Source organism: Batrachochytrium dendrobatidis (assembly GCF_000203795.2).
Source record: "Batrachochytrium dendrobatidis JAM81 unplaced genomic scaffold BATDEscaffold_9, whole genome shotgun sequence".
Lineage (NCBI taxonomy): Eukaryota > Fungi > Chytridiomycota > Chytridiomycetes > Rhizophydiales > Batrachochytrium > Batrachochytrium dendrobatidis.
The window spans coordinates 338,676-366,116 of NW_006281107.1; the positions used below are offsets into that span (position 1 = coordinate 338,676).

At 40.3% G+C, this 27,441-nt stretch overlaps 8 protein-coding genes across 8 annotated transcripts; 2 read left to right on the top strand and 6 right to left on the bottom strand.

The window, feature by feature from the left end:
- Positions 1-386: 386 nt before the first annotated feature.
- BATDEDRAFT_89998 (uncharacterized protein) lies at positions 387-2,998 on the top strand. The gene is made up of 2 exons (XM_006680410.1): positions 387-1,515; positions 1,594-2,998. The coding sequence occupies exons 1-2, from the start codon at positions 513-515 to the stop codon at positions 2,880-2,882; spliced, it is 2,292 nt and encodes a 763-aa protein (XP_006680473.1). The 5' UTR covers positions 387-512; the 3' UTR covers positions 2,883-2,998.
- Positions 2,999-7,204: 4,206 nt separating this feature from the next.
- Positions 7,205-8,056, bottom strand: BATDEDRAFT_26179 (uncharacterized protein; the record flags this gene model as incomplete). Its single annotated transcript, XM_006680269.1, has 1 exon — positions 7,205-8,056. One exon carries the CDS (start codon positions 8,054-8,056, stop codon positions 7,205-7,207), a length of 852 nt encoding a protein of 283 aa, XP_006680332.1.
- Positions 8,057-8,941: 885 nt separating this feature from the next.
- BATDEDRAFT_26180 (uncharacterized protein) lies at positions 8,942-9,713 on the bottom strand (the record flags this gene model as incomplete). The annotated part of the gene is made up of 2 exons (XM_006680270.1): positions 8,942-9,148; positions 9,234-9,713. The coding sequence occupies 2 exons, from the start codon at positions 9,711-9,713 to the stop codon at positions 8,942-8,944; spliced, it is 687 nt and encodes a 228-aa protein (XP_006680333.1).
- Positions 9,714-10,300: 587 nt separating this feature from the next.
- BATDEDRAFT_12759 (mRNA-binding ribosome biosynthesis protein NOP4) lies at positions 10,301-13,683 on the bottom strand (the record flags this gene model as incomplete). The annotated part of the gene is made up of 6 exons (XM_006680198.1): positions 10,301-11,542; positions 11,651-11,804; positions 11,881-11,951; positions 12,039-12,524; positions 12,612-12,646; positions 13,209-13,683. The coding sequence occupies 6 exons, from the start codon at positions 13,681-13,683 to the stop codon at positions 10,301-10,303; spliced, it is 2,463 nt and encodes an 820-aa protein (XP_006680261.1).
- Positions 13,684-14,450: 767 nt separating this feature from the next.
- BATDEDRAFT_35503 (uncharacterized protein) lies at positions 14,451-17,598 on the bottom strand (the record flags this gene model as incomplete). The annotated part of the gene is made up of 4 exons (XM_006680334.1): positions 14,451-15,088; positions 15,168-16,048; positions 16,156-16,477; positions 16,600-17,598. 4 exons carry the CDS (start codon positions 17,596-17,598, stop codon positions 14,633-14,635), a joined length of 2,658 nt encoding a protein of 885 aa, XP_006680397.1. The 3' UTR covers positions 14,451-14,632.
- Positions 17,599-17,797: 199 nt separating this feature from the next.
- BATDEDRAFT_20107 (uncharacterized protein) lies at positions 17,798-19,345 on the bottom strand (the record flags this gene model as incomplete). The annotated part of the gene is made up of 3 exons (XM_006680221.1): positions 17,798-18,626; positions 18,711-18,817; positions 18,933-19,345. 3 exons carry the CDS (start codon positions 19,343-19,345, stop codon positions 17,893-17,895), a joined length of 1,254 nt encoding a protein of 417 aa, XP_006680284.1. The 3' UTR covers positions 17,798-17,892.
- Positions 19,346-22,992: 3,647 nt separating this feature from the next.
- BATDEDRAFT_12559 (uncharacterized protein) lies at positions 22,993-24,336 on the top strand (the record flags this gene model as incomplete). Its single annotated transcript, XM_006680181.1, has 3 exons — positions 22,993-23,219; positions 23,337-23,443; positions 23,603-24,336. The coding sequence occupies 3 exons, from the start codon at positions 22,993-22,995 to the stop codon at positions 24,334-24,336; spliced, it is 1,068 nt and encodes a 355-aa protein (XP_006680244.1).
- Positions 24,337-24,821: 485 nt separating this feature from the next.
- On the bottom strand, positions 24,822-26,612 carry BATDEDRAFT_90197 (uncharacterized protein; the record flags this gene model as incomplete). The annotated part of the gene is made up of 3 exons (XM_006680483.1): positions 24,822-25,172; positions 25,697-25,872; positions 26,105-26,612. 3 exons carry the CDS (start codon positions 26,610-26,612, stop codon positions 24,822-24,824), a joined length of 1,035 nt encoding a protein of 344 aa, XP_006680546.1.
- Positions 26,613-27,441: the final 829 nt, after the last annotated feature.

Sequence of the window (27,441 nt, forward strand, 5' to 3'; positions counted from 1 at the left end):
GCTCGATTAGCATATAATTGACAAAGCTTGAATTAAGCAAATCTTTACAATGGTTGCTTTCCAACTCTAACCAGGCATGAAATCAGGAATAAGCCAAAAAGGACAATAGCAATGTATGAACCCGTAATATTGCTAAATAAAACCATCTCGTGGAAGAAATGAATGACAATGCGAATAATACGCATGATTTTTTACTAGGAAATCTACGAATAAATGCGCGTGGCTTTTAGTATGAAATCCATCGTGGCGTTAATTGCATTCACCGCAAACTATCAAATGGTCAGTCTAATCCAGCTCAAGTATAATTTGCATTAAATACCGACGCGGCATCCATAATTAGCATTTATGAAACTTTGAGTATCCGCTTTATTCAACCTCGAATAACTGCTTTATTCAACCTTGACCAGCTTCCGTTCAACTTCAACCACCTTTTGTTCAACCTCAAGTATCCAACCTTTGTTCAAGTCCTGTGAATATTATACTTTTGTATTAGATCTACTCCTTTTTACATTATGCTTGCTCCTCCTACTCTTGCCATTGCATCTCTAGCACTTTTCATCTCATCAACTTGTGCTTCATTTCCCGCCGACACTTCTGCATTGGATGGGTTTTCCGAATTTGCTCCTGCCGCTGCACTTCGTGAAAGTAAAAGATGGCGTAAACGAGCACCTCGTACTCCAGTGACTACTAATAGGCGTACAAATAATGGTGGTCGTCGACAATCTCCTGGTCGAAGAGTTCCCAATCGTACAAATACTGGCGGCCGTCGTCGACAATCTCCTGGTCGAAGAGTTCCCAATCGTACAAATACTGGCGGCCGTCGTCGACAATCTCCTGGTCGAAGAGTCCCCAATCGTACAAATACTGGTGGCCGTCGTAATAGAGGAAATCGTAATGATCCGACTACTTCTGCTCCTGCTCCTGCCCCAACTGGTAAAGCTGATACCTCTGGCTTGCCTACTGGTGTTGACTCATTTACACCTCCCGCTCGTGGTTCATTTTGCCGTAAATTTGGCCGTATTGCTGCCGGAAACGGTTCTCAGCACAAAGATGGTACGGAAATGTGTTCCTCAAATACCTTGGGTCTGATTCCTGACGTCTCCAAAATGGTCTCCACTATCATTACAACGCCATCCTCTGGTAGCCGAGTTGATGCTTCCAAAAATCTGACCATTACCGTTGACAATATCCATCTGGCTTCCGGTTTCTTTAATCTTGCCAATGAGCAGTATTACCTTGCTCCTCAAACTCTCGATTCCAAAACTGGATTCTGTGAGGGTCACCAGCATATTACTGTTCAAAAACTCGGTGATCTTAATGCTCCTCCTGATGCAAAAGTATTTGCCTTTTTCAAGGGAATCAACGATGCTGCCAAAGATCCGGCTAAACAAATTCTTCAGGCCGTCATGCCTGGCGGTACAATCAAGGAAGAAGGTCTTTATCGTATCTGCTCTGTAACTGGTGCTGATTCTCATCAACCTTTGATAATGCCAGTTGTCAGACGTGGTCCTCATGGTATGTAGCCAGCTGATGAACAGCTTTATAGATTCAATTGAAATACACGTCTAATTTTATAGTTTAATCTTTTTACAGACGACTGCATCCGTGTCAACTTTTTCAATACTGCCGGCGGAGCAAACAACAGGGTTGGCTCTGACACTTCAGTGAATACCCATATTACCATTAATGATCAAGGCACTAATATTACCGTCAAGGGAGTTGATAATCAAGCACAATCTTTAAGCATTACAATAGAAGCTAATACTGCTACTGATTCCACATCTACTGCCAAAGAAACTCTGGGTTCCACTTCTACTGATTCCACATCTACCGCCAAAGAAACTCTGGGTTCCACTTCTACTGATTCCACATCTACCGCCAAAGAAACTCTGGGTTCCACTTCTACTGATTCCACATCTACCGCCAAAGAAACTCTGGGTTCCACTTCTACTGATTCCACATCTACCGCCAAAGAAACTCTGGGTTCCACTGCTACTATTGTAGCTTCATCAGAAACTCAGGCTGAGTCACAAAGTGACTCATCTACTTCTGCAGATAGTGAGACTACCACTAGACGTCGTACTCGTATCACTACCGATGCCGTTACTACTGATATATCTCAGCAAACGACTACTGTGTTGGAAGTGACTACTGTCGTATCTGATCCCACTACCACTACTGAACGCAATTTTTCGACGGATTCTTTGCCAACACCAACATTGACAACCGATGGAACAATTCAGACACAATCATTACCCCAGCCTACTTCTGATAATGGTAACACTGGTGGATCTACCAACACTGGCGGATCAACTGACAACGGTAACACTGGTGGATCTACCAACACTGGCGGATCAACTGACAACGGTAACACTGGCGGATCTACTGATAACGGTAACACTGGTGGATCTACCAACACTGGCGGATCAACTGACAACGGTAACACTGGTGGATCTACCAACACTGGCGGATCAACTGACAACGGTAACACTGGTGGATCTACCAACAACGGCGGATCAACTGACAACGGTAACACTGGTGGATCTACCAACACTGGCGGATCTACTGATAACGGTAACACTGGTGGATCTACCAACACTGGCGGATCAACTGACAACGGTAACACTGGTGGATCTACCAACAACGGCGGATCAACTGACAACGGTAACACTGGTGGATCTACCAACACTGGCGGATCAACTGACAACGGTAACACTGGCGGATCTACTGATAACGGTAACACTGGCGGATCAACTGATAACGGTAACACTGGTGGATCTACCAACACTGGCGGATCAACTGACAACGGTAACACTGGTGGATCTACCAACACTGGCGGATCAACTGACACTGGCAACACTGACAGTACTATTTCCAACTAAATATTACCGAAAATGCCACAGCCTATCTACTTTTTACAACTGAGCAATATATCATATTGAATTTGTATTGTTGTCTTCATACATGTTTATGAAAATAAATCAATGTTTTTTAAATTATATTTATTTTCAAAAACCTAAAGCATTAGTCCGTTGCTGAATATGTATTATGGTGGAAATAGTGAAATGCGGTAAATTTATCACTCCCAAATTCGTATATACTTATATGCTTCAGCAAACTAACAATATCGCCGTAGTTGTATCACAAGAGTTGACTAATCAGCATTTGGTACCGTTAGTCTATGCTTGAATGAGTGGCATGGTTGTATCAACTCATCTTGGCCTGATATTTAAATTGATTAAAATGATGCAAGTGCCACTTTACCAAAAAATCTTGCCCCAATCATTACAAAATAATAAAATTGTATTGGAGATTGATAGCCACTAAAAATTAAACAAAATAAGGAACAAGACATAACCTATTAGCGGTTTGCAAATACAATGAATTGTTGATCAACAACACGGCTTTAATAGGAATTGATTTGAAACACTCCAAATGAAGGTCAAAATCAAGTATGAATAAGCACCGCAAAGTAGTTGGACTAAGTGCCACTCGGTGGTATTCTTATCAGCCACACTGAAAATAGTTGTGCCATCAAAAGCCTGATATGGAATATATGTATAGCCATGTTTAAGCTCAATCGTATATTAAGGCCGTATTCACGTAAAAAGAACTAAAAGAAACTTGTATTCATCTTGTAGTGACTTGCCCCTGCTTCAGAATAAACAGTAGTAAGTTTTTGTTGCACTTTCCTACTACAAGTTGCTTTGAATACACTTCAATCAACACAGCGTCCATCATATGATGCACAATCAAACTATAGTTTTGAAGTTTCCTTTCTGCATTTTTGGTATAATCATGCAGTGTATGATCACCAAGCTTGAACCCAGATTATCGATTACAATCCAGACATTGGGTTTGATCGTTTTGATGTTGTCAATCAAGCATCTTTGTCGTATCCCAAAAACTTGCGGATATGTTCGCGCTTTAGTCCAAAAACGCAAAGATTGCACGTTTTGGGAATGCGACCGCTGTTTCCATGTCGGTCACTAGGATGAGAACTAGTCGACTTTATCAAGGAGCTCAGAAGACACAGTATTGTTCAGTAAATTTAGTGAAAACTATCTTCTGATGAGACTGGCTGTTTATTATGTATTTTGGCACTTTGTCGAGTGTTTCATTTTGCGTGGATACAACTGGAATGCTTCATCTAACGCGTTTCCATATTCATAAATCTGCCTTGCAGTTGGACATGTAAAAAAATACTCTTGTGATTCGCTTTTGCCAATCTAAAGCCCCTATATACCTTTTATACATAAGCAGTCGTATTAGATTGATATACCTACATTCATCTAACCTTCAACTGTTTGTTTTATTCTACACTTTGATATTTTGTAGCATACCACAGACATCAACTGTTGAAAATTTTCATTTAAATTTGTATTTCAAACCTAGTACAATGATACTTAGCTCCACATTTACAGCGCTGCTTGCTGTTATGCACACTTTTGGGCATCCAATGATTGCCAATGCCCGCCCAACCGAGTATAACTATCGAGGTCGCGGCGTATGGCTATCTAAAAGAGATGGTAAGCAGCAACCATCCAACCCCGCCTCAAATAATGCAGACACCAGCGACTTGCCAACCGGTGTCAAGATATTCGAACCTCAGCCGCCGTCTGATTTTTGTTTGAAATTTCCTGATATCGAGCCCGCTAATGGCACGCAGCACAAAGATGGAACACAAATGTGCTCCTCAACCACTATTGGTCTTATTCCCAGTGTTGAATCTATGATATCAACAATCATTACCAGTCCAACTTCTGGCGAGCAGCTTGATGCTTCAGTCAACATCACCATAACGCTTAGCGTGTCTAATCTGGTATCTGGGTTTTTCAACCTTGCCAACGAGCAATACTATCTTGCACCCCAGACACTTAACAGCACAACTGGAAATATCGAGGGCCACCAACATATCACTATTCAGGAGATCGTTGATAAGAATAAACCGTTAAATGCTACTGAATTCGTTTTCTTCAAAGGTGTTAACGAAGCTGCAACTGATCGCGACGGGAAGGTGCTTTCGGCTACGATGCCTGCTGATACAGTCAAGAAAAACGGAAGTTATCGTATCTGTTCCATGACTGGCGCAGATTCCCATCAGCCGCCTATTATGCCTGTAGTAAACCATGGTCCAATTGGTATGTAAATTTTTATTGGGTTTTAATCGTAATATTTTGAAATATGTGCTAGAAATTACTTGAACTGACTTGTGTCTTGAATCAATAGATGATTGTATCCGTGTAACTTTCATAAACGCTAAAGGAGAAACTAATGAAAGAGTGTCTTCAGATAGCTCCACCAACAAAAAAATTCAAATTAATGGTCAGGACACTGATACAGACGCGGATATATTTGATCGACCACCTAGGCCGGGTATGGATGACGAGAAAAATAGAGATACTTCTGGATCTGAAAGTGAAAACAGTGACAGCTCTACAACTGAAACAAATATTCCAATGCAATCATCACAACCAGGAACCGATGGATCTTTGCCATATACATATGGAATGGGAGATCAGGCTAGTATTGTAACGACTAACCAGAACAGCTACGAAACCATCGCTACCATGATGGGGTCACAAAGCCCTGCCGCCATATCAACCGCGATGCCAGAAACCAATCCAGCTCAACCAACTATGGGCGGTTATCAGTATCCTGAACCTCCAGCATGGCCTTCGCAAAATCCGCGTGCATCTGTTGATACCTCTACTATCGAAGCAATCATAGTGTCGGAAACCAATCCAGCTCAACCAACTATGGGCGGTTATCAGTATCCTGAACCTCCAACATGGCCTTCGCAAAATCCGCGTGCATCTGTTGATACCTCTACTATCGAAGCAATCATAGTGTCGGAAACCAATCCGGCTCAGCCAACTATGGGCGTTTATCAATATCCTGAACCTCCAGCATGGCCTTCGCAAAATCCGCGTGCATCTGTTGATACCTCTACTATCGAAGCAATCATAGTGTCGGAAACCAATCCAGCTCAACCAACTATGGGCGGTTATCAGTATCCTGAACCTCCAACATGGCCTTCGCAAAATCCGCGTGCATCTGTTGATACCTCTACTATCGAAGCAATCATAGTGTCGGAAACCAATCCGGCTCAGCCAACTATGGGCGTTTATCAATATCCTGAACCTCCAACATGGCCTTCGCAAAATCCGCGTGCATCTGTTGATACCTCTACTATCGAAGCAATCATAGTGTCGGAAACCAATCCGGCTCAACCAACTATGGGCGGTTATCAGTATCCTGAAGTCTATACACCTCAAACTGGGTACGAGGTTACTACTTGGTCATTTGTTATTGAAACAGCTTCACCCACTAAATCAAGTGAGTTTACAATTGCTACATTGAGTCAGTCAACTTTGGCAACTCAGTCCACTGGAACCGCTACATTGAGCCAGTCAATCTCGGCAACTCGATCTACTGGAACCGCTACACTGAGCCAGTCAATCTCGGCAACTCAGTCCATTGGAACCGCTACATTGACCCAATCAACTTTGGCAACTCAGTCCATTGGAACCGCTACATTGAGTCAGTCAATCTCGGCAACTCGATCTACTGGAACCGCTACATTGAGCCAGTCAACTTTGGCAACTCGATCTACTGGAACCGCTACATTGACCCAATCAACTTTGGCAACTCAGTCCATTGGAACCGCTACATTGACCCAATCAACTTTGGCAACTCAGTCCATTGGAACCGCTACATTGAGTCAGTCAATCTCGGCAACTCGATCTACTGGAACCGCTACACTGACCCAATCAACTTTGGCAACTCAGTCCACTGGAACCGCTACATTGAGCCAGTCAATCTCGGCAACTCGATCTACTGGAACCGCTACACTGACCCAATCAACTTTGGCAACTCGGTCTACTGGAACCGCTACATTGACCCAATCAACTTTGGCAACTCAGTCCATTGGAACCGCTACATTGAGCCAGTCAATCTCGGCAACTCGGTCCATTGGAACCGCTACATTGACTCAATTTACTTTGGTGGCCCAATCTACTAGAACTAATACACTGGATAAATCTGATTCGACTCGATCTATTGTATCAAGCCTTGCTACATCAGATGGTCCTCTTTTTACACAATCTGTTGCATCAAGTAAGCCTATCTCAAAAACGGTATCTGGACTATCAAATCCTACTTCAACAGAAAAACCAACTATTGAGAACGGAAGTTCAAAATCTCAATCAAATGCAAATAGTTCAAGAGAGCCCACGCCTTCAAGGACACGCTCTATCAACTCTGTAGAGGTGTCTCGCTCTACAGAATCTAGCATCGCGGATCCATCAAAATCAAACCCTGAATCTTCCAAACCTTCGAATTCAAATAGTGAGAGTTCATCTGGGCCAGAATCAACAAGATCTTCCAGAAATGGATCATCAAGATCATCTGGCTCAAAATCAGGACCATCCAATTCAGAATCTAGTTCAAAATCAAGCCCATCCAATTCAGAATCTAGTCCATCAAAATCATCTGGCTCAAACTCGGGATCATCTGGTTCAAAATCAAGCCCGTCCAATTCAGAATCTAGTCCATCAAAATCATCTGGTCCAGAATCAAAATCATCCGGTTCAAACTCGGGATCATCTGGTTCAAATTCGGGACCATCTGGTTCAAACTCGGGATCATCTGGTTCAAATTCGGGACCGTTTGATTCAGAGTCTGGTTCGGGATCAAAATCATCTGGCTCAAACTCGGGATCATCTGGTTCAAGTTCGAGATCATCTGGCTCAAACTCGGGATCATCTGGTTCAAACTCGGGATCATCTGGTTCAAATTCGGGACCGTTTGATTCAGAGTCTGGTTCGGGATCAAAATCATCTGGCTCAAACTCGAGATCATCTGGTTCAAACTCGGGATCATCTGGTTCAAACTCGGGATCATCTGGTTCAAATTCGGGACCATTTGATTCAGAGTCTGGTTCGGGATCAAAATCATCTGGTTCAGGATCAAAATCATCCGGTTCAAACTCGGGATCATCAGGTTCAGGTTCTGGATCGTCAAAAGGTGAATCGGCTTGAGTAAAGCAGACCATTTTAAACCAAACTGATGATGACTCGTTAAAAAATGACTCGAAATATTTATGATGAATAAAGACACTCCAATTATTAAAAAACGTTTTTATTTACAGCACTCGAGCAACAATATGATGATTTGAATGTATATCAAAAGCGACAAATAAAAATGGTCAGCTAGCACCATTATTTTAAAATTATGCACACAACTGAGTAGACGTATCCAATTAACATTCTTATTTTGTAGAATAAAATTGAGATGAGCAAATATTTTATCTAGAACCGGCGTATTGAATTGCATTGGCTATATGGAAACCACCGAATATTTTGCATGTTCAATTTCAGCCGTACCCATGTGAAATGAAACACTAAATAAGGATGCCAAGTATATAATAAACTGCTAGTTTCATGAAATGATAATTTCCATCAAATTTATTGGGCAATGCCGTATCCTTTAAGCTGTTTAATAGAGCTCATTGGTGTTTCTCCCGGTAACCGGCACGGAAGCAACTGATGTACTCCCGAAGCTTGCAATCATTGTTTTCTTGAACTAGAGCAAATGCATCTGTGAGATTTTAAGATACAACAGACAGGAGTTTGAATACAATATCTGAATTGCAATGGAAGAATCTGGCAATCATACAATGTGTGGTTACACCAAACGAGAATTTCAATTCAAAACTGTAGTTTGTATTATATGAACATTGTCGTTTGAAGAAGCAGCCAATGCTAAATATCCAACCATTGTTTATTCCAAATAAGAGGCAGTGACTGTAAGATACAAAAGCATTCCATTTTATGCGAATACGGTTATAATACGACAGCATTGATATGCGCTCGATTTACAATATCAGACCCAAGACTCGGTTAATATTTGATTCTAGTCTAATTGAATGTACAGCTGATTATGGATCATGGTTTAAAATACGGATACCACAATTGTCTAGCACATTGCTCCATTTTACAATATCAAATGACAAGTCGCCTTTGTATTTTGATGTGGATGCCATGCAAATAATGTGCTGTTCATCCACTAGTTGAACCTGAAACAACCAATCATGAGATATTTTTCCATGAATCATCAGCGTTACTGACAGCTGCTTCTGCCACAACTAAGCCCAATTATAGCAGTTGAAATCTATTAGCTCAAGTATCTGACGCTTGGGTAATTGAATAATCAAAATGTGGCAAATCTACCTTGATTGTTGATGGATTGTTTGAATTGTAAGATGACACTAAAAACACAATATCTTGCAAGTTGGTTACAATCCCGCACCCGACTCCTTTCACATAAGCTTCTTTGAGAGCCCACATGCAATGAAACCGTCGAATCATGTCTTGATTATGATCATTTTTGGGTTGGAAAGTGATAATAGATGAAGATACGATCGAGTCTGGCGACACTACTGCCATACCAACCAACACATTTGCTTCCCCAGTTACACCATGCCGTATCCACTCCCACTCCAACTTTGAAAACTGTTCATCAAAGTATCCAAAAAAGGTTTCCGGATCATCAATCTCACGCTGATCAATTTTGGTAAGATCCACCCCAACTCTCCATTGGTCTTGACTATTTCCAGATGATAGATTGGAAACAGTAGAGCCGGAAAATGGTGCCATTATCAAAGCGATATATTCGCCGTGATGTGATATATTGTAATCTGGTAAAGCCATTGATGGTGATGTGGGATTAAATGAACAGCAGTTTGAAATAGTCATAAATGGTCTGCCAATGGAAGTTCTATGAAACTGCAGTTGTTGCAAGGATATGTCTGGAATGTGTCTGCATATGGCTGCTCTCGGCAAAACCTGACCAACCTGATTCAAACGATAAAAACATTAGATATGAATTGGCATTTAGGACTCGCTAGCATTCATGTAAAATGTGACTCGATAATAGCTTGATGCTTACTAAGCTGGAAAATGCATCTTTCTGAAACCTATAGCCTTTTATTCTACTCTGTTCTTGAGGATCCAGTAGTTGCATGCATTCTTCATAGGACTAAAATGAATCATTCAAACCAATATCTTGCTAGTTAGGATCACTACAGCCTCGAACAAAATGATCCAGTTGATATACTTGACTGGCTCTTAAATTAAACACATGCTAAACACATGCCTGAGCAATGATATCGTTGTCTTCAGTCCGGTTCACTACCCACACCAACATCTTGTTCATGTTCAATTGTCAATTGTGACAAGTTTTGAATTTATTTTCATGTTCGCTAATCTCGAGGTTTTGTTTTCAAGGACGCGTACAATTACTCAGTCCAAGACGATATGGATCTTGGATGTGGTGTTCCATCTCCATTTTTAGATAAAGGCGCATTTATCTGGGAGCGGTACCGAGCCACCATGGATGTAAAGTCTGTTTCCTCCTTGTCCTGTCGAGCACGCTTTGCTTGTTTCTTGGATATTGATTTTTCGGTCTCCGCCAATGCTGGCAAACCAGAAGCAGCATTCAGTGCTCTCGGTCTCTTGGGTAGACTGCTCACCGACTGTGATCCATCTACACGAGTCTTTCCTGCTTTTGTCTTGGAAACAATACTTTTTATGTCTGGTTTCTTGGTTTTAGGTAATTGAGACGGCTCATCGGCTGTTGGAGCATCTCTCTTACGCTTCTTGATCTGATCCTTTTTAGCTATTCTGGCTGCTGCACCTTCAACTTTGGTTGATTCTGGATTTTTTGCTTTGTTAATGATATCGCGCTCGCCTCTCTGCTTAAGTACCAATCTATTTTCCACTGCAAACTCGACAATCGGTCGCTTAGCTACTTTGGTATTGGAAACTGGCATTGCCTTGACTTGTTTATCAGTCTTTTTGTCTTGGGTTGAATCTGCTTTTTGAGCATTGTTAGTCTGTGGTTTTTTTTGAATGAATGCAGTTGGGTTGTTATTGAGCCATCGAAGACATGCTAATGCATCAGCATGAGAATTAAACTCAACAAACCCGTATCCCTTAGACTTTGGTTTTTTGGTTACAGCATCAAGTCGATCCATATCTAATAGCACCTTGGCTTGTCGTATTGTCACCTTGCGTTTGATGCCTGGTGCATCGTTCCCTTGTTGTAGCTCTTCATCCACCACTTCTGGTTCAAGGGGTTGACGAGTTCCTTCTTCTACTTGCTTCCAAAAAGCAATCACTGCATGTTTTGCAGTGTTTCGCAACTCATGATCAGTAACATATGGCATCAACGACCGAATAGAGAGACGGGTACGCGAGATAAAGAGGTTGGGATTAGTAGCCAAAATGCGTTTGCGATCTGCAAAACTGTTTGTCCTTTTCAACAGTTCTTCCTCAGTGATGGTCTTGGCAGCCTCGGTTCCTGCAAATATAACTCCTTCGCGCATCAAATACATGTTGCGCTTGTCTTGAGCTCGGCGACGCAATTTAGAATCATATGTCAATTCTCCTGCCAGTTTCTTGGATACGGCTATAGTAATGCTTAGCATTCTGCCGCCAAGCATAAATGCTGGATTAGTGCCGGATGCCATTTGTGATAGCTCAGGAGTAATAACGGACTTGTGTGAATTGCTAGTGTTTACTGTTGTATATTCATTTCGGGAAGTTGGGAGCACTGGAACTGCATTGCTCGATGTAGGATCCATTACCAACAAAGCTACCGACTTTGCTTTTTCGTACTCTACTAGGCAGTCGGACGTGTTCTTTTCATCATAAAAGCACACAAATCCTGTACCTCTTGAAAGACCAGAGGTCTTGTCCATAGTGATTTTGGCATATCTTAGCTTTCCAAAAGTAGAAAATCTAGTGATTTCCAATTCAGTTTCTTATCGTCAGTTGTAATCTGTAAACCATGACAATATCCATATAGTAAACTTACGCGTTGTAAAGCTCTTTTTCGGTTGTTTCGAATGATAGATTTCGAATAAACAAGGTAGTGTCAGCATCGTCCTGACTTGAACTCGCTTTGTTACTTGATGGCTTGGATTCATCTGGAATAGTGTTTCTGGTGGATGGTTGATCAACGTCACTGTCAACCTCATTATCCATGATGATTTCGATACCGTCATCTTCTTCAGAAGACTCATCGTCCATAGTAATCTCCATACCATCTTCACCATCCACTTCCATCATTGATTCGTGTAGACTGTTTTGGGGTTTCAGACTGGTTGTCATTTCATTGTCATGTTGAGCGGCATCTGCGACTTGGTCTTCATTGTCACTTGAATCTTCGCCTTCAGCTGTAGGCAATGCAGAAAGTCGATCAAAAGTAGCTTTGGCAAGAGCCCAATCGACAGCAACAGGCCGATTCAAAATCTTGGTGCCATTTACGGCTTGCAAGGCACGTTGAGCACAATCCATAGTTTCAAACTCGACAAACCCAAATCCACGAGCCTTTCCATCATCTAAATGAGGCACAGAGCAATCCTTGACTATGCCAAATGCTGAAAATACATTCTGTAGATTTTCTGGCTTACAGTTAAATGACAAGTTACGAATAATAAGTCGAGCACGTTGTTTGGCCTGTTTTTGCATATTATTGGATTAAATGTAGATATTAGTAGCAAGTAAAACGTATCAGTTTGTAACTATATGATGGAATGTAAATACCTTTGTCGGCTCAATAACTGATTTGATTGTTGCACCTTTGAACTGATGCTCATTGAGCTGCTTTTGAGCGCGACGTGCACTATCCTCATTTTTGTATATGACACGAGCACAATCTAAAAATCCGACACATTTTTCAGTCAAGCCGCAACAAATACATCTGAGCAGCATAATTGTAACCTTTAGCCAGATTAGGATTGCATCGAAACAAATACAATGTTTACCTTGGGAAGCAGCATCCATTACATCATCGATTGGAAATTGTAAATCTTCAACATCACCAAACTTGCGCAACTTTTTGTACAGTTGCTTCTTTGTAAGTTTTGCTGGAAGCCTACTAAGAAGTAGAGTCGTCATGTTTGATGCAAGTTTTGAACCAGTTGAATCAGATTTTTTGGCATTTGCTAAGGGACCATTGATCACTGCACTGGTGCTGGAAACAGGTGTAGTATCAACGACTTTAAGTTTACGTTTCATTTTGACAAAATCCTTACTTGCTTGCTTTTCCATTTCTGCAACTTCTTCAATGTTTACTGGAATGCCCTCTAAATAAAATATATGCACTCAGTTTCTACATCAAAAAATTGATAATATGAATACGAGGTTTACCTGATTTTCTCTGAACAACAATGCTCTTTCTCAAGGCAATTTTCATCTTCAAAGTTCGACCGCCCATAAACTTTTGTTTTTTGAGTTCAACAAGTGCACGTTGGGCATCCTCAGCCAAGGCAAAGTGGACATATCCACAACCGCTGGACAAGCCGGTTAATTTCTGCTTGGCAATGAAACAAGAACGTACAGGACCAATCTGAGAAAAAAACTCTTCAAGATCATCAGCTTTTGCAGTGAATGGAAGAGTAGAAACAAACAAAGTAGATTTGGAATAGACCGAGCTGGTATCCTCTCCGTCAGAATCCACATCCACGCTAGTGATATGATGATCAGAAATCGGCGTGGAATCTTCCAACGTATCTGATGATGGATTGACGATATTTTTAGTTACTTTAGAAGATGCATGTTGTTTTTTGGGAATTGAGAGGTTGACGGTGGTCTGATCTTTCTTGGTTGATGGCATGTGTTGGCTTTTTAAAGAAAATATGCTGAATGATATTCTTGATGATGCTGAATAAGCGTACAAATTGACAGTAATAATATCCAAAGATTACTGAAACTCAATCTTGTCAATTAGAATGCAGTTTTTTTATAATAATCAATTTTCAAGTTTGACTTTGAAATTTCCAAAAAAAAAATTGAAATTTTATCAAATTAAGTTGGAACATGATTTCAGCAGTAATCACGTGTAAACTCACTTTTTGTTGGCTGGCTAGTCAATGCCAAAACCATCTGTTGGACCAGCAAAGCATCGAGTTTGTGCCAGGAAATAATCTCATGCCTCAAAGTACACTTCACAAACATGTTCTTGTCAAAGCATTCATACAATAAAATATTTATAGTCGTATTCACGTAAAATAAAACACTTTATAATGATGGTCTTGGAATGAACAGTGATTGAATATTTCTTTTATTGAAACTATTCTAATATCAGACACGTTTGCGATCTAGTTCAACATATCTCAAAAATGCAACTGTTATTTCCATGCCAGTTACGCAATGTTTACTTGAAATATTCGTTTTGGAGATTAAAAAAATGTCAAGAATGTGAAATGTATTGGAACAAAGTTGTAAACATTCGCATTGTATTTTGTTCAAGAATGAGCACAAAGACCAGTCAACCAATGAGTTCAAAATAAAATATTGTTCAATAAGATTGACACCAAACATGACTGTTTATCATAGTGTTTCATTATACGTGAATATGACTGTATTTTAATTCATCACGGCTAATAAACAGACAACGAGAAAATCGCATTTATTTGAAAAACCAGGAGGCACTTTAAAAGGCTATCATGTACACGTATACAGAAAATAATGAATAATGATAATTAAAATGTAAAATATAAAAACGGATGATGGCATATAATCAGGGAAAGCATTGCCATTGAATGTAAAAAGGCACTTTATCACTATGGTGTTGCAGTGTTGGTAATGTTGGTAAACGTAGGGTCCTGTAGTATAGGTTTGGACTGATCTGGTTCAACTTGTGGAGCCATCCTTGCCCCACTCACTGTCCATGATCCATTTAGTAGCACTGCAGTCCCATTAGCAAAAATGAGGAATCCTGAAATATTGAGAGTTTGGGGTTGTAATCCTATAGATAAAGGCGGTGTCTGTGCAATACCATTATCAGTGCCGTTTGTTACAGAACTATTGGAATCCATGGGAGCATTGGCAGCCAAAATCAAGGGTAGAAGATCCATGTTAAAGGCCTGCAAAACTTGAGAGTTTTCAGTTAATGTAAAATCTGCTACAGCAGTTGAATGTAGACTTTCAGAAAATGTAGATTTTCCCAGATACAAAGAAGTCGCTTGCAAAGGCACAATCTTATTAAACATGACAATTGCTCGAATCAATGGATATTTCTAAAAATACAAGAGGTTAAAGTTCAAAAAGTATATAAACCCAAGACATTGCTAGATCATATTCAAGCATGTGAATTACCTGCAACAAATCATAATCAAACACTTGTCTCCTCCATTCACCTTTTATCGACATTTCGGTCGCATTAAGACCCAACTGACGACCAGAAGGGTAATAAGCAGCACCAGTCTCGCTAACAATTAATGGTTTTTGATGTCCTTTGGCGTAGATGGAGTAAAAATTGTATTGAGATCCTCCTGAAGTCAGATGAGCTTCAAAACTAGTAGAATTGGGACCAATACTACGACTAGGCAGCGGAAGATTGTCATAGGTAGGGATAGCGGGAAAGGTGGATGCATAAGGCGAGTAAGAGTTTCCAGCTGTATCAGCCAGTCCAGGTCCCGAGAGTGGATATGAAAGCAGTGTCAAGGAATCTGATTTTAACTTTGGAGATGGTATGGAAGATGTTGAAGGAAGGGGTGTGCCATTAACAGTAGAATGTCTTGACTGCATATGGATTGGCAAACCACTTGATTCATTAAAAGCTGGAAAGGATATAGCCTTGACATCGGATGGAGCCGCACTAGTGGTATTTGCAGTCTGAGATACTGGAGGAAATGGGTATGGCATGCCAGCAGGAATTGGATAAAAGCTTCTGGCAGGATTTGAAGATGTGTAAAATGTAGAGATTCCTACCCAGTCGACAGCATCATCACCAGGATAGTAGGGTAAAAATGGATCATCTTCAGCGTTAAATACACCATCTTGATTGGTGTCCAGTTGTTGAAATCGTGACTCTGTTTGATTAGGGAAAAAGCGACCACCTGGAAATGGATACGAAAGTGCAGATACTGGCGACCATACCATTGCGGTATTGTTTGTAGTATTGTGGACCATGTTGGCCAATTTAACAAAAGATTCACGGTAAGCTTTCGGATCCTGTCCATACGGAAACCAGTTTCCTAACAATAAAAAATGCGTATTGAAAATTGAGCTGTTAGAGAAACCGACAGTGGATTCAATCATGATTCTACGATAATAAAAACCAGGCCAGACCAAAACAACTCACCATTCATCTGTGGAGCATATCGCAAAAGAATAGGGACTCCAATAGAATTGATACTTTTACATTTTCTAGCGAGTGAAACAAGCACGTCATTTTGAATACTGCTCAATGGAGCCAGAGGAATTACAGTCACGCCCATGATAGCGCCTGTTCCACGAATCAGTGCAGCAGTCCATGCAAAACTGTCAGACACTGTGTGTAAGATACCTGAAGAGTTTACATTTGCAGAAGTAAGCAAAGCAGAGCTCGTCATGTAAAAGAAGGAATCCTGAATGGCAGCAGCATGACCAAAATCATTGTTGAAATTTTCGGGATCGTTATTATCCTAAATAAAATTTAAACAAGGATGATAAATAACCCCTCGTAGTAGTGTCAGCTTTGGACACAAAGCAGTACAGTGTTTGGAACAATACATGAACTCAAGGATGGAATAGCAAGACAACATACCCAGTCGATGCTAGCGCCAAAATAAATGGCAGGACGACCAGAAGGATTGCCAAGCCCAAGAACACCTAGAACAGGAAGAGGTGGGCCAGGAGGAGAACCGGGAATACTTCCACGAGGACCAGCAGATGCATCGAATACGACAGGAGTTTGATGTAGATGAGTAACAATAACGACAGCAATGACGATGGTTAGAACCAGACCGATTCCAGCCAAGATGCCAACTCGGATGCAGCATATGCGAGACCACTGACGACGCATCAATTGACGACGGGACATGCCAAACCCATTGTCAGGACCAATGCCTCGAGTAGGAATCTGCCATGAACGAGAGGAAGGAGTCCAAGGACCCATACGAGACCATGGAGATCGATTGAAAGAAGAGTCTTGGGGAAGACCATCTCTGTTCGGACTAGCAGCCCCCCAAGCATCATCATCGCCCAATGGAACCCAAGCGCCAGATCCAGGACGAGCAAGAGAGTAGCTTTCATGAGCAGTCATTTCTGCTTGAAGCATTGGAGGAACGACTTGAGCCAAGTCATGGCAGTGATGAACAGTCGTGGAGGTTGAATGCTGCAGTGTAGTAATTTTCAATGCAGAAGAGCGACAGAGTCTATGACGAGCAGCTGTGTCAGTCAATACAGCAGATGGAATGCAAGGCATCGTCCTGTCTGCAGTGATGCTGTCCAATGACTCTTCCATGCGACTCGAATGACAAGAATCGACTTGAGCAGAAGCGTAGTGCTGTGATGGTCCCTTTTGCAGGGGTTCAAGCAGCTTTTCATCCGACACTTCTTGCAATGGCAGTAAAAACGAACGTCTAGACACTGACGATATGGAAATGGCAGAGTCGGTAGATATTCTTCTTTGTAATGGTTTAGTTTCTGTCGAGTCTGTGATGGTTGTGTTGCTAGAATGGCCAGTTTTCTTGGTATCAAGTGAGTCCAAGTGTTTGTAATGAATAGTAATAGACTTTTGTGTAGGTACAGAAGTAGTTGACATGATGAATTTAAACTGTTGTTGTAATAATAGTTGTTGTGATAATAGTTGTTGTGATGGTTGTTGTAATAATAATTGTAATAATTGTCAAGTCAAATTCCAGTCAAATGTTCGTCTTTTGCTTTCAAACTTTCAATTCACAAATCCACTTCAACTTCTTTACTTTTTGTTACAATTTGTTTTTAGAAAAATTAATCTTAATCATTTCATGCGACTCTTTCATTTTCCTCATTTTGTATCAATACAATCGTAAAAGCATGAATATGTCACTGTAGAAAATATCAAACTCGACTCAGTTCACTTGGAGTTGGCAATACCAATCCGACCATTATCTACATCAAAAATAGTGTAGTAAAACTTGAGAAATGAATCTCCCAGAATCCAAAAGTTGTTCATATCTAGTCCAACAAATACCGACACGCAATATCCAAACCCAAAGGGCAGCACATAGTCTTCGTTGCGTAATGTAAATGCTACACCATTCAATGCGAATGTAATCGGTGGTAATCCACTGCACGGTATTAACTGCAATCCATTGGTAAATGGTATTGCTCCAAGCTGTTGGTGAATCTGGTTTGCATGTACTGTGGGAATTGCAATCAGTGATGTACCTGAATCAAACACTGCATGAGATCCAGTTGCCAAAGTCGTTTTTCCAAGTGTTACAGAATCCATCACCACTTCCCAATATGCTTTGCGCACAACTGGAATCCAGGTAATCGCTCCATTCACATGAGTTGTGTCAATCCCTCCTAATGTGAGCGATGATCCTGATACCCCTCCTCGTGTAAGAAAGAATCCAAAAATTCCTGCTGGAATCAGTCCACGAGCTATCATATTATCCATCGGTGTTGGAATATTGTTGATGGAAATCGCTGTAAATCCTAGTCCAAGGACACCATCAAAGGACGATGTCAAGAATGTATTTCCTGGCTCTGTCACAGCTTCTGCAAACTGTTGATTAGGTATATTGATTCCTGCAAACTGCAATGTATCTGACGAAATCACTCCGGTAACCGATCCTAGTCCATCTGAGCATATCATACAGTCAGCATTATACATAAAATGAAATCCATGAATGGCTCAACAAAAAATCAAATAATACATCAACTTACACTGGATCGCAAACGGAGAGTTGTTTGGAGTAAATGTAGACGATCGAGTAAAGTCATATCTGGCATGGTTCATACATGGTGCATCTGTACAACGAGTAGATGGAACCCTACATATTAAATATCAATATAATCGAGTCATTTAGTGAACATGCTCGCGTTCATTAATCGAACCATTCTTGCAATCATCTACACAAGTATCTACACATGTATCAGTCAACCCACCATAAATTGGCTGATCCCGTATCAAATAAAACCTTGAAACTTTGTGGTGGTGTTCCCAACTGAACGACGCCAAAGTACTGTGCATCTGCCGTGTTGCTAATTGGTACAGGCGGTGGTGCTTTTACAAATACACTACTTATCGCAGATACCAAATTACTCACAAACGACGCTGGCTCAGGAGAAATATACCGCTGTCGAAGAAAATCAACCTGTCTGATAATACCATCTGGATTGGTGTCAAAATTGGTATTAAACACAATCGGGATCGTAACTGGCTCGCCAGATGAATTTTGAGCAACTGTCGAAACCACAGAAGGCGTCGCTAATACTGTTTGCGTGGCAGTCGAAAATAATGGCAAGGATTCTGATGTCAATGTCAACTGAGTTGAAACTAGCGTCGAGGTTTGAGCCATCAAAGAATCAGCCGATGCGGTTGAAATCTGAATGGAATCGGTCACTGTTGTAATCAAATATGTAGATTGCGATACAGCTTTCATGGTAGGTGTGGCAATTGCTCTAATAGGTCGACGCCTACGTCTTCGCCGTGAATATTGTGACATAAGGTCCGCTTCAAGTTGTCTCAAAATATCAACATAACTGGTCGGTGATCGAGTTGAAATACGAGCAAATGGCGCTTGTGATTGGATGGACGATATTGGAGCAGATACTGCTGAAATTTGCGACACATCAAAGCCGGTCGGTGTCGTGATGGATTCTGTATATGTTGATTGTGTAGAAAAATATGCATCGTTCAGACTTGTTGCAGTGGATGCAGTTGGGCCAATCGACGATTTAGTCGGTACCTCGCTGGTCGTCAACAAACTTTCAGAAAGAGTTAAAAAATCGGATTCTACTGATGTGGAAATTGGAAAACTGGATAAAGCAGTTCTATACATAAACAAAGAAGATGTCTGAGTCGTAGAAACAACAGCTGGATTAAGCTCGGTAATATTTTTGCTCAATGATGAAACTGATTGATATGTGATGGATGAATTGTCATCTGATAAAGCAGATATAATAGTGGTAGGTGACAGATTTGAATTGAAATCGACTGTATCCGAGACAAGTTCAGATGATTGTGAATTCTCACTATCCGAGTATGCGGAGCTTTTTTGCAATATACTAGGCGTTGGTGATCCTGTGTAGGTTGTTAAAACGGTGGTTGATAAATCTGAAAGTCTTGTTGATCCAGTCGTAGATGTCGACCAAATTTCATCATCGTTGGTCGTGCTACTGTACAATATCGGCAAGGTATCCATCACTGATGGTGACAGAGTATCTGTAATAATTGGTGAATAAAATGATGTTGTTACAGATGCCTCTGTTGAACTGCTATCTGGAATACGAACAACCAAATACGCATTAGCCACGATAATAGCCACATCCAGTGAAATTCCCCACATCAGGATCTTGAAAGTGTGCACGAGCAACATTATTGAATGGCGTTTCTTGTTGAGCTGCCCAAATACGAATATCTATATAGGTAAGCTTTGCAACTGTTTTATTCGGAATGTAATAATGGCTCCAAGTTCAAAAAGCAAGCCTTGTATACAAAAGTTTGAAATGCCAAGATATGCAGGTCGTCAGGCGTAAGCTGTATTCTTTCGGGACAATATTAATATAATGACGGTGTTTCAAAACTAATTTATGCCAAATGGCTATTATACTCTGCATTTATGGAGATACTAAAATCAAATGGGCGGAAAGTATTGATAGTTGCAACTCCGCTTTCTGAGAATGTGCAGTAGCAAGCGGCCAACATATCAACTAAATCTGAGAAAGCGGTCTAGTTCATGACGTATCAATACAAAAGACTAGATATTGGAGTTGTTCAAGGTTTTACTCTAATTATGCAGCAATCACAACTGTATGGATATTCATAGTAAACAATACATCCACATTACTGTAGCAACCCATGCAAATGTACTGGCATGACAAGTTATTCGGTCAAATAAAATTGCCAGATTGATAAAAAACGCACACCTTGCTACCATCTGCAGTGCTGATATACCAACAAAATAAATAGTTGTATAACAGGATGTATTCCCACCATGATTGTCGTGCAATGTCCGAAATTGCATTTACGTTATCATATGTACAAGTTGTTGACTTTGACCATTTTGCAATTCTAAACATAATGCTCCTTGCAAGGTTTGAATAAAGCAGACATGCACTCATCCAAAATATTCGGAACCACAATATATCTGGCATATCAGTAATGCTGGTGAAATTCATAGACCAATACCAATAGAATCACATTGATCATTTTTGGGTAGATTAGATTTATATACCAATACCACCAGATTAGGCTTTCAAATATAGAATTATTGGTGGTATAGATTCAGCACAATCTGCAACCACATTGACCCGAGTTCATATCCAATTGCAATACAAACTATCAAGGCCACTTACTATCGAGCCTTGGCCGACATAAATGAATGTCAAGTCAATCATCAAGTAAAAATATAGGCTATTGCTTTTGTCAAATTGATATGCCTATCCTATTTGTTAACAAATTCCCATTCTCGGATATCTGGGCATCATTCAACTGAATTAAACATATGCTGCACTGAAAATAACCAACCGTGTTGGAGCTACAATCAGTAAAGCCGTTAGTTTTACAGTGTCTTGTATTCGACCCCAATCTATCAAACTTGCAATCGCTGAAATCGTTGAAGCCATGGTATATTTGCGCTGGTGCTATTGATAGATATTCATAGCCACATGCATTGATGAGATTAAACTGGTATATCAGTCAGTGTTTTGTGAAAATAGTGAGATTCAAGATAGCCATGTGACTGACTAAACACATACAATGCCTAATAGTATATACCCAACAATGGTATCGCATAGGGAAGCACGAATGATCCTAAAAGTGCAATTTCGTTACAGCAGGCTGGAATAGGTATGCATGGTATTTGATATGGTGTTACAGCGTCGCGATCTATCAAGACAATACTCGGCCACAATCAACTCGGTTGCATTGCCATTTCAGCACTTTCTTAGTGCTCATTTAATCTCAAATCACACAACGTGCTAGATTGTAATGTAATTCAAGCCAGCATTTTATTGGCTATCCATCGTAGTGGCTCTAAATCTGCCATGCTCTACGCCACATCAACCAAACCGCACGTCTACGCTCCATAGCTTTCAACTGGGAAATAGTTGATAGTGATTTAGGCCGAGAATTTGAAGCGTGTCGGAGATTTATTTTATATAAATATACGTAATCTACTCATAATAGATACCTACCAACGGCTGTCAACTGTGAATTATCCAAATCATTTTCTTTTGCAGCATTCAACCATCTCGAAACGTTTGAAAAGGCAACATCATGCATCTGCCACGTCTTGTACCTGCAAGTACTGTTTTAGCCATCATTTGCGAGACAGCTGTTGCGTTTAGGAGAGTGCCGTACGCACAATCCAGATCTCGTCGCACATTCGCGTCTTACTCGAATCTACCATCCAAACAAAAAACGAATGCTTTTTTAGTAAACTTGAATAACATACCATCAAGTAGCTCGCTTCCAACAATAGATCAGCGTCCCACGACAACAGTGGATGTTGCTACAGACTCGATGCAAAGCACAACAGAGTTCAAGCAAACCGCGCTCGCTTCTACCGACGATGCAGTAATTTTACCAGTTCTATACTCGACCAGTACTACAGTCTCGGACCAATCCCTGTCGCCATCGACTGTAAAAACGCCTAGCAGTGATGTCAATTTTGAATTGATTGATGCAACTGATTCTTTGATAACATCAGATGCATTTTCACCTACTGCACTTGAAGCAGCGGAAACCCAATTTTTCCTTACTCGAACACCATCACAAGATTCAGTCGCTTCGCCTATATTGTTGAGCAATGTACCGCTTGATTTTTCAACTCCGACTCAAACCACTTTTCTGCAGGAATTTTCAACAGCATTGCCATTGGAATCTACAGTTGATGTATTTGATCCGGCATCCACATTGCCAGCGATTGACAACCCATATACTACAAACACGGTTGAAACACCAGCTCCTATTTCTGTTCCAATCGAAATCAACAATAGGTTCATGGACTCTCCAGATAGTTTGTTGGGACAGATAGATATTCTTATTACACGATACGGCTCTAAGCCAAGGGTACCAAGTCGTAAAGCAAGAAGTGTCAGCAGTTTGGCTGCTCCAAGGAATGTCGAAGTCACCAACAGTGCTGATGCGCAATATTATGGTCGAATCGCTTTGGGAACACCGCCGCAAAGCTTTCTGGTTCAGTTTGATACTGGATCAGCAAATCTCTGGTAAGTGATTTGATCAAATGGTTAGAAGCATGTGCAGATGCTGGTACATCTAGTTTGAATTTTTGACACAAATTGACAACATGGCATATACTACTTTTAAACTCGATGAATCTATAGGCTTCCCTCGACGCGATGCTCGGATCCAGCCTGTGTAAAGCATTCTCAGTTCAATCGATTGCTTTCATCCACCTGGACTTCACTCACGCAAACGTTTTCCATTCAATGTATGTAAATATAAATGTCAAAAGTGGTAGCACATTTGTTGGGGTTAAATAGGAATCGGCCTGTTATGATTAGCATAGCAACTAGATGGCCCTGTTTATGTCGGATATGCACTTGTTTGCATTCATTACTAACTAGATATGTGTATTTTCTATGAATAGATGGAACAGGATCGCTTAGTGGTGTCATGTCCTCTGATACCTTTTATATGGCTGGTCTGACTGTCACAAACCAAAGCTTTGCCGAGTCTGTATCTCAGCCAGGCACGACATTCATCAACACAAAGTATGATGGAGTTCTTGGATTAGGCATGCGCGAAATTTCAATCAATAATGTAGCAACACCAATGGAAAATATGCATGCGCAAGGTTTGATACCAGCTGGAGTATTTGGATTATATCTTACCAAGAACAGTGCACCAGGTTCGGTATTGACAATTGGTGGATATGATCCAAGCCATGTTGATGGATCCATTACATGGCTGCCACTGTCCAAACGACAATTTTGGCAAGTGGGGTTAACCTCGGTAACCTTTAATGGCACAACTCTCATACAAAATGCACAAGCCGTGTTTGATAGTGGGACGTCGCTTATAGCCATCCCAACAGTATCTGCGACACTGATCCACCAACAACTTGGTGCGATTCCATATCAAAACGGACTTCAGTTGATACCGTGCACAGGACTGCCTTCAGTTACCTTTATGTTGAACAATGTGTCATTTACGCTGCGCAACGAAGACTATGTGATTCCATTTGGATTTGGATACTGCGTGTCAGCATTTGTTGGACTAGATATGCATGGGTTTTGGATATTGGGCGATTCGTTTATGAAGCTGTACTATACTATTTTTGATTCTGATAACAATCGCATTGGAATTGCCAATTCACGATGATGTAGTGTTGAATGGACTGTATTTTCAATGTTGAACTCGATTGTGAGATAAATATATCTTGTGTTGAATAAACAATATGAATTGAGTATTAGTTATCAAAATGATTCTAATCGGTAGACTTGGTTGTTTTGGCTGTATTCTAGATTTGTTTAGCATTGGGACTCGGTCGGGTTTAATCACCATAGACTAGCCAATGGGGCTTCAATACTATTACAAAGTCTGCTTTGTTTTTGGCTGGCATTTTACAGAGTAAAAACAGTGTTGGGATAAATGGGAAGACCAAGAGAGTTGGCATGCTCAATGTGGTGATAAGTTGTGATCAATGGCTTTAATATTTACCATGATTACAAGTCCAAATGTTGTCATGCACTCAATGATATACATTTGATTGAAGAGTTACCAAAGCTATCTCTATCTAATCAGTAGCTGATTTTATCCAAAGTAGCCCCGACTTTGATGAGATCGCATCTCTGTCGAGTATTGGCTCAGTCGACTTTTTCAATGACAACAAACGTGATTGCCTTTTCAATGGAGTCGTTTAAAAAATACTCGACAGTTTTGTTTGGAGTCGCTGTTGAGCAAGCATCATCGTGTAAAAGTTGTGGATCTTTCCATGTTGAAGCAACGTAGTCTCGTAATTCTTTATTGGTTTCATCTAAATTGCATGTGTTCTTGATTGCATATACAATACCATTTTCAATGGTAAACAGATACTTTTCATCTTCAAAAACCTCTTTGTTCATTAGGTCCTTGATTTCTGTATTCGTTTCTTGATCCAAAGTAGTATAAATAGGACACCGAATAATACCAGTTTTTTTAGGTGACTTGAATTTGCTCTAAAGCTGTCAAAATAACAAGTTATCAGATATGAGCATCAAGGTCAGAAACCTAAGGGTAATCGCATTCAAGTTTGAATTATTAGGAGCTATTTGTGCAAGACTCACCAATGCTTTAAATGGATCCTGCCATTATACCAAGATCTGGTAGTAAAGTTATATAGTAACCACGATCAGGTTATTGTTTAACGTTTATTGGATGATTCTTACTAAAACTTATTATTACCTTTTCAGGAATGGTAAGATGGTTCTACAAGAAGACTACAGAAAACTCCAGCGAAAACAGATGCAAGTTGTGAATTCCATTGTTGCTTGCCAGATCGACTGCCAAATAGTGTATAGAGAGCATCCTAAGCCAGTCATCTCAATAATGAGGAATATGACATCAGCAATAAATGGATGATGATATTCTTCCATTTCATTGTCAGTCTCAAAAAGACAGTGACAGAATAACCAAGTCCTAAACCAAATGAAAAGCAAAAACACAAAATGCATTGGTCCAGGTAAGTCACTAAAGGAATCACTATGATTGTGTTGGTGATTGAAACTTGAGCTTCTTCTAATACATCCTTCAAATCAGAGGCTCTTAATACTTCAATAATCGAGTTTCCTATTTTCAAATCCAAATTGCAAATAGGAGTCTGCAAAGCAGGCATAACTGCTTCTTTTATCGCACATTTCAGAGCTGAAATAGTCTTGCCTTTAAATTTATTCAAAATTAAATTCATTGACGAATCATCAATCTGAATCTGAACTCGACTCTTCTGAATCCGACTCTTCAAAGTCTGAATCCGGCTCTTCATATTTCAAACCATAGCCTTCCATAAACATTTTCAATCGTTGTTTGATACTATATAGTACTCTTTTTGCTTCTTCACAATCTTTTCTCATTTTTTGTTGAGTTTCTGGGCTGCACCTTGGCTCAGATATACCTTTGCCTTTTCTTAAACCTTTCCATTGGCTTAATTGATGAAACACACTATCATAATAGGCTCGACACATGCTCTTTTCCACTTCTTTAAACTCTTCAAGTTTTTGCTTTAGACTATCCAAGGTTTTCCGATTTCTTTCGCTTAATACAACCGCTTGATTTGGAGCAGTATTTCCCGACTCTTCTTCGTCCATTGGCTGTTGCTGGTCTTGATTGGAAGTGCTTGGACCGGGTTGATTCGTTGATTGTTCCCGACTTCGTTTTGGAGCACTTGGACCAGGCTCACTGATTGGGCGTTTTCGACTTCGTTTTGGAACACCTGGATCAGTTCGATACAACAAGTATTGCTGGCCTTGTCCGGAAGTGCCTGGCTCAGGTTCATTGGTTGGACCAGACACTTGACTGAAAGTGCTTGATGCCTGAACTGAGTCATTGCTATTATCTGAAACCAGTATTGCATTAGCGGTTGCTGCCGCGCTCAGTACGAATAAAATGTCAATGAACTTCATTAGATTAATGGATGGGCTTAAAAGATGGTTAGATGGGCAGATTGTTAATTATAAAATTAAACTTAATTGTATTTGTATGTTTTGTATAGCAAACCAACCCTTTTAGGTTAACCAATTATACAGAGTTATTTGATTGCTTGTAGCGGTTTACTATCAAACTAGACAATATGCTACTCCCTATTCATAGTATCATATTATGCTTTTACGACCCTTTGGTCAGGTATATTGAAAAGCACCCTTCAATAGTGTTGTGTAACCACAAACGCTTCGTTTTACAGCTGTGTATGTGTAAAATGGATCACTTGTATTCATTGTACAATGATTGTGTTCTACATTGCAATACACAATGGTTACATATTTGGTTGATTGCTATTACACATTGACTAAACTGTGTGTTTGATGGACAATAGCTAAGGATCGTGAACATACGATGGCATATTGATGGTTGTCATTATTGTCAAGTGTGTTGCAGTTGATCAAGGATGTGAATGAACAAACCAATATTCGATTGTATTGTTTTATTAACAAGGAAGAGAGTGTGTTTATAAGATGGAAGAAACCAAGAAAGTCATGTGAATTCCAGTTCAAACGTCATTGTTGATGGTTTTTGATTGTTAAACTATTCAGAAATGTCTCACATTCACACACTACTAATGTCTCACACAATGCAAGTCAACACTCTCACACTAGTAATGTCTCACATTAATGAGACATTAATTCTGGTGTAAATTTGACTAATTTCCAAATATTTAAATCGTGTGAATTGTCTTGAAATATCCCAAAATTTTGTTATTTTGACTCGATTAAAAAGTCGATTTTTGTTTTACAA